The 10,954-nt window shown below is 32.6% G+C and overlaps 1 protein-coding gene and 1 non-coding gene across 2 annotated transcripts; one reads left to right on the top strand and one right to left on the bottom strand.

Moving 5' to 3' along the window:
- Positions 1 to 4,608: 4,608 nt before the first annotated feature.
- Positions 4,609 to 4,726, top strand: MIR6024 (microRNA MIR6024). The gene has a single exon (NR_127138.1). It is a non-coding gene; the product is annotated as a microRNA MIR6024 (primary transcript).
- Positions 4,727 to 5,700: 974 nt separating this feature from the next.
- On the bottom strand, positions 5,701 to 9,231 carry LOC102599945 (protein ECERIFERUM 1-like). The gene is made up of 10 exons (XM_015311917.1): positions 9,151 to 9,231; positions 8,643 to 8,869; positions 8,180 to 8,412; positions 7,860 to 8,079; positions 7,008 to 7,383; positions 6,825 to 6,932; positions 6,554 to 6,754; positions 6,391 to 6,486; positions 6,111 to 6,284; positions 5,701 to 6,033 (listed from the first exon to the last, which is right to left on the bottom strand). Exons 1-10 carry the CDS (start codon positions 9,208 to 9,210, stop codon positions 5,851 to 5,853), a joined length of 1,878 nt encoding a protein of 625 aa, XP_015167403.1. The 5' UTR covers positions 9,211 to 9,231; the 3' UTR covers positions 5,701 to 5,850.
- Positions 9,232 to 10,954: the final 1,723 nt, after the last annotated feature.

The raw sequence follows: 10,954 nt of genomic DNA, 5'->3' as shown, positions 1-10,954 counted from the left end.
ATTAATTAATCAATCAAGGGTATAATGGGCAAAATATGGTAATTTATGCATAATTTTTTATAAAATGACATATATTGTGATCTAGCTATTTTTAGAAAGTGGTGACTTATATATATACATATACAATTCACCTCTCTCCCACCCTCTTTCCTCTCTCGCTCGCCTCTCTCCTCCATCTCTCAATCTCGCTTGCCATATATACAAATGCATATGTATAATATACAATTATCTAACCTATATACATATACAATTCACCTCTCTCCCACCCTCTTTCCTCTCTCGCTCGCCTCTCTCCTCCCTCTTCCAATCTCGCTTGCCATATATACAAATGCATATGTATAATATACAATTATCTAACCTATATACATATACAATTTACCTCTCTCCCATTATCTTCCCTCTCTCGCTCGCCTCTCTCCTCCCTCTCCCAATCTCGCTTGCCATATATACAAATGCATATGTATAATATACAATTATCTAACCTATATACATATACAATTCACCTTTCTCCCACTCTTTGCCCCCTCTCTCTCGCCTCTCTCCTCTCTCTCCCAGTCTCGCTCGCCTCTCTCCTCACTATAACATATAGCTACGAATTGTAATTATCAAACTATAGCTATGGAGAGTAATTGGGCTATTTTTGAGTGGCTATATATGAAAGTTCCCTCTTATAATATGGGACGGAGGGAGTACCATTTGTTATTTATAAATAAGGGGGGTTCCTTCTCATTTTTAAACTACGATTTTTATAAATTTTCCACTCTTAACCTTAAAAAAAATCAAGTGTGAGGGTATCACACAAGGAGGAGTTGGTAAACAAATTATAGCAAATCATTCATCAATTCACACTCGTATTTTCTCTGGTGATCTTAATCACATACATACCTCAATATTATTTATATAATTTTAGAATATTAATACTGATTAGCACATACAACAAACATATTCGAAAAGTAGTTACAAGTAAAAAGTGGATTAAAGTAGAATTTACACCCTCAACCGTCCTATTTGTCATCCCTATTCCCTACACTGTACGTAATAACTAGATGATATTATAGTGTGGACACTATACATGCATATGCTCATAAATTTAGTAGTAGTATTTAGAAAAGTATATCAAGTGTTTAATTTGAAAGAAAAATAAAGATGCACTACTGCAGATTTAATGGAAGTTTTTATTTTTTCTTAAATAAAAATCCACCTATTTCAGAGCCATCTTCTTTCTAATGGGTATATTTGCAATAAAAATTAAGCACGCTCCAAAACCACATCATGCAAACAATAATTAAAATCTAGTATGGAGAGTAATGAAAGAACCAAAACCACATAGATTTTATAGGGATGATCCTATGAAATATGAAATTAACTACGGAATTTGTATGTAATTTCTAGCTAATTCATCGCCAAAAGGCTCCTACCTAGTTGAATTTTCTTAATTTCCACTGTTAAATAATAGCTAGATGGGATTAGCATGAGGTCTTGTTTGTTTGTTTACCGTCGCTAATTTCTTGTTTTCTAGTCGTTGGTCTGGGTCATGCTTGATGAAGTGTACTCTTCCGTAGATATAGATAAACTCCTTTGTCTCATTTTAACCATCACTTTAGTTCTTTTCATGTCCATTAAGAAAAACAATATATTAGATATAATTTACGAAGTCACCTCTATTTATATTAGGTGCTTTCGATAAATGAACAATATTAAAAAGAGCTATTTCCTTAATGTTAAGGGGAGTCCGAAGCCAAAAGGGCAAAAACAAATTGACAAAAATTTCAAAAGGGCACATCAAATTTTTTTCTAACAAAAATGGCAAAATTGCTACTGATGTAGCAATTTTGTTTGACGACGTTAACAGATCAAAATCGCTGCCCTATCATCGATTTTGTCCAACTTTTTTTTTTTTTCAGTAAATCGCTGCCCGTGCAGCGTTTTTGCGATTTTTTAAAAAAAAAAATTAAAATCGCTGCTGTGGCAGTGTTTTTATAAAAATAAATTTATTTTATTTTTTTGTTGTTGACTAGTTGACAGAAATTTAAAAAAAAAAAAAAAACTCCACCAAAATCGCTGCCTTTAATTTTTTACAATTAGATGTTGACTAGTTGACAGAAATTTCAAAAAAAAAAAATTCCATCAAAATCGCTGCCTTTTTCTTTTTAACAAAAAATAGTTCCACCGCGATTGCTAAAAAAAAAAAAATCCACAAAATTTATAATAACGCTGCAACAGCAGCTATTTAAAAATAAATTAAAAAAATTAACGACAATCTCTGGTAGCGATTTCCAAAAACATAAAATAAATTTGTTTTTATGAAAACGCTGCCACAACAGCGATTTTAATTTTAATTTTTTTTAAAATCGCAAAAACGCTGCACGGGCAGCGATTTTCTGACAAAAGAAAAAAAAAGTTGGACAAAATCGCTGATAGGGCAGCGATTTTGATTTGTTAACGGCGTCAAACAAAATCGCTACGTCTCGTAGCGATTTTTCCCTTTTGGTTAGAAAAAAAAATTGATGTACCATTTTGGAATTTTTGTCAATTTTTTTTGCCATTTAGGCTCCGGACTCATGTCAAGGGTATAATTTGATAATTGTCTTAAGTTTGAAGTTCTAATATATCAATTATTTCGAAATAACCTTTTTTGAGGTAAATAATTAGCGGCGTACAATTCAAACAAGACTTCAAATGAGTATTATTTATTAAACAGAGAGAACGAAAGAACTATACGTTAATTTCATACTTGACTTAAAATTTAGTTTCATACTTTTATTTCATGTTGTCTCAAATTTTCGTTTATTCTGCAATGTGTCAATGTTTACTTTTGAGCAAAGAATGCAACTTATCAACTCATGTGCAAGGTTCATTTTGTTTGTCACCTTGTTTCTTAGTGATTTTCAATGATTTTTTGTCAAATCTTAACGGTTAAACCAATAACCGAATCGATAACGATCAATAACCAATAAATCAATAACCGATAAGTCAATATATTAACGGTTTATCATGACTACAAACTGATAAATGTTGAATATATTATTGTTTGGTGACGGGCACTATCGATTTTTTCTCACAACTTGAATTTTATTATATCAAAGTAAGAACTCGCTTCAGTCTTACAATCTTGATCACTCACTTGTTGCTTGCTTCAGCAACACTCTTTACTTAGCACTCACTCTTGTTTTCTTGCTCACTTTCTTGATTTGTTACTTACCTAGTTGCATACAACTCAAATGGACCATCTCTGTTTATAGGAGGTGATGGAACAATCTAGCTAAGCATATTTTTCTACTCTATTTTAAAATATTCCTCCAATTACTTAATTCTAGAACTATCCTATCTAGAACATTTCTAGACTATTCTCTCTAGAATACTCATTCTAGAGATCTTCCTTCAATTCTTTATAACTCTGGAATAGTTTAAATTTTTCTTGACTTATCTTAAGTAAATAATTAAGTTGGTGATGAATTCTTAACAATAAATACCCAAGAAAAATTGTAATTGCTCAACAATCAGATTGTATTCCTCCATTTTCGATTCCGTTTTTAATGGTTTAGTGAAGAAAATCTATGAGGGAGAAGGAATAGAGAGAGAGAGAGAATGGGGAGATGATGAAGGAAGAGAGAATATGGTGATGCCTTGAAGGTGATGGAGTATTTGGGGGTGGAAGGGGAGAGATAGTTAGCATAGGCGTTTTGAGGGAGGGTTGATGAGAGAGAAATATATTGATTGTTATTGGACTATTAATTGTGGTATTTAAATGTAAAGATAATTAATCAATCCTAATTTTACGGGATGTGTTTATTTGATTGTATCTTTTAAAATATATGGTATACAATATTAAAAATGATAATATATGTAATTGTTTGAAAGTAGAGGTAAAATTAATATATAATGATGTATGTCTAGTTAGATAATTTAAAAAAAAAAAATTGAATCATATAATCTGATTTGATATACAACATGTGAATTCCATATATCAAAAGTATACAATGTATATATTTATTAGAGATCTTATAATTATCACTATTTTTTTCAATAGAGATATACAATGCAATATCTTGGCCTTCGGTCATAATTTCCTTTCCAAAATGTCCCAACTATCAATTTATTACTCCAATTAGACATTCGGCTCTTTCACCTTCAACAAACAACCATGGGATGGATGCATTTCACTATTTTCCAAGTGAAATATATGTTCTTCTCATTTCTCCCATTTTAAAAATTCATATGGACAAAACAAAATGATCAAGCAGAATTGCAATGGAAAATCTATCAAGTTTCGAAGCTTAAATTTTAAAATTTGACTTACAACAATATGAATCGATTGAAGTGTAAAAAGACTCAAAACATTGAGTGAAGCTCATATTTAGTTTTAAAACTATTTAGAAGAAATTTGAGCTAAAAAGTAACTCGTTGAAAAGAATAGACTACTGCACAATGTATATGTATTTTTGGTGGATGGTAGAGTAGGTAAGAATATTTGGGCCTCACGGGCACCCAGCGTGAATAACGACACTCAACTCAAATTCGGCCCGACAAAAAGAAGAAGGAACCCTCAAATCTGAATATAAAGGATATATGTGATGTGAGATAAAACCCTAGAACGACAACTCCGGCAAATTGGTAATGGGAAGTGGAGAAACAACACTTGCTAAAAGAAGTTCATCAGTGATTCTCTCTTCTTTTGGAGTTTTTTTAGCAAGAGTTGTTTTCCCTCTTCTCAATTCCGTCTCTCTCTCTCGCAGTCTCAGTACAATTCAGGCCACAACGGTCTTCGATCTGTAGAGTTTTGGGTCTTCTGTTTGCTTAGTTAAGAGTTATGTCTATATTTGGCGGTTGATATTTGTACATCGAACTTCATTTTTTTCTGTCTTTTTTGATATTTTTAGTAGTATTTCGTTTGGAGGCTACTAGTAGCAGGCATGACTCTCATATCTGCTAGCAATGAATGAGTCACTTGAATCCTTTTCTGCTGCACCTTAATTTAGGAGTGTGCTTCTAATCAAGGTTTGTTATTTTAGTGGTGATTTGGATCTTCTCAATAACTAGCATAGAGTCCAGATCCAGAATTAAGTTGTCAAAACTGCTCTTCACAACGCTAGGATTAGATTTGATCCATTGCACGATTGAGTGAGCATAGGAGGCTAGACCAAGGTAGAAAATAAAGTTAGGCTTCAACTGGCAATATGTGTTTACTTATGCATGAACATGGTGAAATAGATGTGATGATCTCCATTAAACATGCTCTTACAAGTATAGTAACAACTACTCTTACGTGTAAGAAAAAAGTAAAATAATAACTATACCTAGACTTAGACAGAAGAGTGGCTAAATTAGCCCATGAAAACATAATCCGTTCATTTATTAACTCAATTCATTTTGACCTATCCAATTTAATCCATTAAAAGTTGGGGGTGATTTGTACATAAGTGGCCTAGATGCCATGAGAATTTTTTTTGTTTGATATGTTATATATAAAGCCTTATATAAAGGCAAACAAATGATAGCCCACTTATGAACAGAAAAAGGCAAATTGAATTTGAACTTGATAGATATATATATATAACTTCATGAGTTTGAAATGATAGAAAAGAAGGATTGACTAAATGGAAACTTATAGCTTAAAAGAACGTCAATGAGTGGAAATTAACCGTCAAGAGAAGAACTCTGACAGATATTCGAATTGAAATCAACACAAAACTGCTTATTTGTAAATAAAATTACAATAATTAGGGAAAACAATATCAGTCAATGGCTTCCCTAGTTTTATTGAAGGTATTTAGCATCCATACTTCAGATAGTAAGTCATTACTGATTCAAGATATGATCATAATAATGAAGACAATGTGTGTTTTAATTTTAAGCCTTTGCTTCAATAGCAGAAGGAGTAGTCAATGGGCTAAAACCATGTTGAAGGCTTGCTTTCCACACTTTGTCAATATCAAACATCTTGTTACCACATTCATGCTCATTCCAACCTTCCAATGCATGCAAAATCCCGGCTATTCTCCATGCACTCATCACCCTTCTTGGTAGCCAGTTCTTGAATTATAACAAAATTAGTCATGAATGTCCTAAGGACTTGTACCATACACAGATAATCAAATGATTTTTCTAACCTCACAAGAGTCTACATTCTCAAGATGTTTTGGGATATTCATGGCTGGTGTGTTGAAATAGAAGCAATCCTTGCGAACTTTCCTTGGTGGAAATTGTGAAAAAGGAATGAATAGTGTTCCTTTTGGTGCTTTCAATTGTTCATCTTCACTCAATCCGTCCCCTACTAGCCATATCTGCAATATAATATATATACCTTAATCAACAAGTATTATTTTCTCGGTTGTTCTTGTGAGGATATATATATATATGCAGGGGAGGGGTATGGTTTATACTTTATACCTTTGATGTATAAGATTTTGAAGGGACCAAATTAGTAGCAACCTCAGGATTAAGTAATGCTTTTAATCTCTTGTACTCTTCTCCATCTATCATAACCTGTATATAAAAATTTCAATGAAAAAAGAGACGGAGAAACAAAAATCATTGTGGAGATCAAATATACCTGAGTTCCTCCTTGGCACAAGGCTAGGGCAATAGAGTAAGCAACTTTGGAGAAACGGCCTCTAAGTACCACTTGGGAAGTTCCTTTAGGAATGGAGTTTAACACAACAGCGACGGCTAAACTACTACCATCCACCACCTTCACTTTCAACTTAGGATGCCTCCGTATGTAAAGTTCACCATTCTTATTCACCTGCTTTTCCTGCTACAACATTACATTTGTGTATAATTGTTATTTGAGGCATTATTTGATTTTGTATAGTTTTACTTGCCTGATTTAGGAGTCCAAGGCTCAAAACTTTTACGCCTTTCTGATCCGCTTCCATAATTGCTTCCTCAATCAAATTGTTAATAGTATCTCTTTGCCATTGCATTAAGTACTGAACAAAATAAAATAATTAGGCCAATTGATCTCTTTAACAATGTATAACTCAGAACTAACAATAAGTTCTTACTTGTATACTATATTTTGGGATAGCCCAAGTTTGTATTTTGAGATTCCTGAACAAATTTCTCTCAACAACAAATGTGTGACCATAAATCCAAGTAATAAAAAATGACCATAGGGTGACGGGCGACATCAACCAAAAATACCACTTGGAAGTGTGAGGCTTTGAGGCCAAGGATGCAAATCCTAGTCGAAGATGGTAAATGGATTCTGGGGTTGTTAGATGTGTTAGGTGCACCACATCAGGCAATTCAGCTTTCCTCTCAAGTGACTTTTCATACAATGTATCTGAGGACTTATCCACTGTACCATACAGATAGTCATACATTGGCATAAAAAGTGAATAATTTGATCTAAATTGAGTGTGATGTAGTGAGTGGAACCTGTGCCATCAAAGAATTCATATTAGTGGTAAAGAATAAAACAGATTGTTCACAAATAAAAAATCTTCACGGATTACTAGTCTGCCTAGTCAGTACGACTACAACAATAGTACACCCAATGAAATCCAACAAAGTGGGGACTAGGGAGGGTAGAGTGTACGTGGACCTTACCCTTACCTTGTGGGTAGAGAGGTTGTTTTCAAAAGATCCTCGCTCAAGTGAAGCAGGGAATCTTTTTTTTGAAAGATGACTTATGTTTCCTTTAATGTTAGAAACAAATATACATTTTCTGCTCATTGAAACAAATATACATTTACTACCATTTACGATATCAAATGAAAGTTGAATATGAAAAGACTACATACTGCAAAAACACATGGTTAGTAAAATATTTTCAAGACAAAGCCAAACAAACGTCTGAAGCATTGTTGATGCTATATATATATAAATTGAAATACAGGGTCAAAAAGACTCACGAGGGTGTATATATAAAGTACTTGAGAGGGGGAAAGATAGAGAATGTCCACTTTGGAATTAGCTCAAAGTTGCAATGGCCCATGAGGTTCATGAAATCAAGATAGATGGAATAAGCAACAATTGAAGCTATAGAAGCAGTCCCAGTGAATATTGTTGTGGCCAACGGAATAAAAAAGAGTGTATAGTATGTTACAATCTCAGCAAATGGATGAATAACAGCTGCCAGCCAAAATAAATTTAAAAAATGTAAGCATTTGCAGATAGTTGATTGATTGTCTAATAAAAGAAAATGCTACAAAAGTATTTGAAGAGGAGTTACCAGTGTGAGGCTCAGTGACAATGGAGGAGTGATGATGGGAATGATAACGAGAGTATAGAAAATGATGATGCAGAGCTCTGTGTAGCCAATAATAGAGGAACTCTACAGGACCAGTATGGATCAAGGCAGTTATAATGATCCCATCAATCCTCCAAAGAGGCAAGTGATGAGTCTCTGCGAACTTCAGGTATCCAATATAGAACACCACTCCATTAAGTATAATTTGATCATCCCTACAAAAAACAATCCAACTTTAATCAATCATGTCATGTACAATTTATTTTGCATCTCCTTTTCGTCCCGTTCTAATGCTTGCTTTCTTTATACGTCCAATATCTCCTCTGTTTTGCCGATATGAGATTTGTCTAAGGCCACCCTCTTCAGGATTTCGTTTACTCCACCATCATTTCACCAAGGAGATCCAAAATATAAGAAAGTAAAACACTAGGGGAAGTATACGTACCAGTTTGTTTCTCTGTCAACTTGATCAAATTCGATGCTTCTATCAAGAATACGATTATCACCCTTAGCAGTTCTGTAGCGAGATAGGGATATCCACATTTGGTGGTGAACCATTCTCATGACTATATAGAAGAATATGAATATGTATGAAAAGTCCCTCTGGCTTTCTTCTTTGCCCATGAAGAATGAGTATATGCTATGACCCACAAATGGTGCCAAAACCAAGTACTTCATCCCAACAATAAAAAAAATAATGTTAAAAGAGTTAAGCAAAAAGGTCTCTAGCTATAGTAACTTCATCATCCAACACAAGATCGTTGATTCGGAAAAAATATAGAAGGAAGAAAAGAATACAGAAAGCTAAATGCATTAAGCTTGTCAAAACGAACACACACAATCATCTTGTTCTGTTGTATCAATGAAGGAACATGTATTCCAACAACAGAAAAAGACTGTAAACATAACATATTTTGACTGGAAAAAATAGTTGGAAATTCAACAAAGACTACCTTCAAGTTTCCAAGGGATGCCCAAGGCCACTCTGTAAGGATGCCAGGTTTCGTAGCCATTCTTTAATTTGTGTTATCTTAAAAGCTCCTGCTTCCACTGCCTTGTGTGTGTGTACTCGTATATATATATATAGAGGGAATGCATTTTCAATCTTTTGCCAACCTTCTTAAACTATATTCCCTTAGGGGTCGATTGATACTAAGGATACCATCAAATAGTCCTGAGATTAAATTATAGTACCATTTAATTGTTGTTTGGTTGGCAAGTTCGGGATAACTTATTCCGAGATTAATAATTAGTACCGGGATAACCTATCCTAGAATAAAATAAGTAAATGACAAAATATTCCTTTAAACCCCTTTTTATACATCACTTTTTACATTCATCAAGAGTATTTTTGTAAACAAATAAATTGTTCTTAAGATTTATTATTTTAAATATAACAAACCAAACACTCAATAAAAAAAAAATTAGCATAACTTATCCCATCATAACTTGAATTCAAACCAAATCATCCCATGATAGTTAACTATGCAGGAACAAATCATCCCATCTAACTACAAGTTAGATTCATGCTTTTTTTCTTTTCTTATTACTCTTTCCCATTTTAATTTATATGACATAATTTGACTTAAAATATAAAATGAAGTCCTTTCTAACCTGTAGTTATAATATTTTTTGTCTACAAAAACATGTCATTAAAAGTTTTTTGTTTTCAAAAACATGTCATTATAATATACTTTCATGTTGGAGATCTCAAGTTCGCTCGAGCTCGTTGCAACAAATTTACCTAATGCGAATTACCTTTGTTGTGTGATTTGCGAGCTTGTGGGATTCCCTTTTCATAAAATAAAAGTAAAAAAAATAAAAATGTATCATTCGTATAAACTAATAAGGAAATAATGTAACTTTTGCGAAGCAAAGGAAGTATGAAAGTCAAGATGTTGTAGTCCTAGTTTAAATGTGAAACAACATAGGAGTATGTTATTTTGGGACCGTGTGACTAGGGTGGCAAATGGGCATAAAAAACAGGCTGGATAACTAATGAGCGGGTTGAATATGGGTAAATTTTCTATATTTATGTATATACTAGACATCGGAGCCCGTGCTAGCATGGGCCCAATATGTATCATTTTTTATTTTAATTTATGTGACAAAGACAAAATTAAAGAGTTTATCAAACTTTAATATTAATTTAAAATAGTTTAAATTTTTAATTATTGTTAACTATGGAAATATTTTTTTTATGTCTTTTAACATTCTAAATTGCTAATAATTATTGTATGATTTGTAATATCTTTTACGCAATTTTCAAATAATAAAGGTTATTTCTTCTTTCTCAATTTATGTGGTACTAATAAAATTTAGAGATTCAATCAATTTTTTTTGTCTTTAAAATATTCTATTGTTAATTACTGTAAATTATTGTACTTTCTAAGTAATTTTCAAATAATATATATTATTTCATTTGTCCAATTTATGTGTCACCGATAAAATTTGAAGAGTTAATCAGATCTTTTACATATTTTTATATCTTTTGAATATTTAAGTAAATAATTATTGTGATCTATAATACTTTATACAATTATTTAAAAAAAAATTAAACAACAAACAAAACGAATTCATCATAGGAAATTACCAAAGCATCCTTCAATACATCAATAATGGGTCCCACTTTTTGTTTAAAAAAATATGCATATTGGGAGGATATTTTTGTCCAAAGTGGAAATATTGTGTAAAAATGTGTATTTATTGTGATTTTGAATGTTTTGTGGGGTAATAGGACGCACGCAAAGTTAAGGT

This window comes from Solanum tuberosum, unplaced genomic scaffold, assembly GCF_000226075.1.
Source record: "Solanum tuberosum cultivar DM 1-3 516 R44 unplaced genomic scaffold, SolTub_3.0 scf00173, whole genome shotgun sequence".
Classification (NCBI taxonomy): Eukaryota; Viridiplantae; Streptophyta; class Magnoliopsida; order Solanales; family Solanaceae; genus Solanum; species Solanum tuberosum.
The sequence above is the reverse complement of the archived record's forward strand: the minus strand, read 5'-3'. Positions and strand labels throughout refer to the sequence as shown.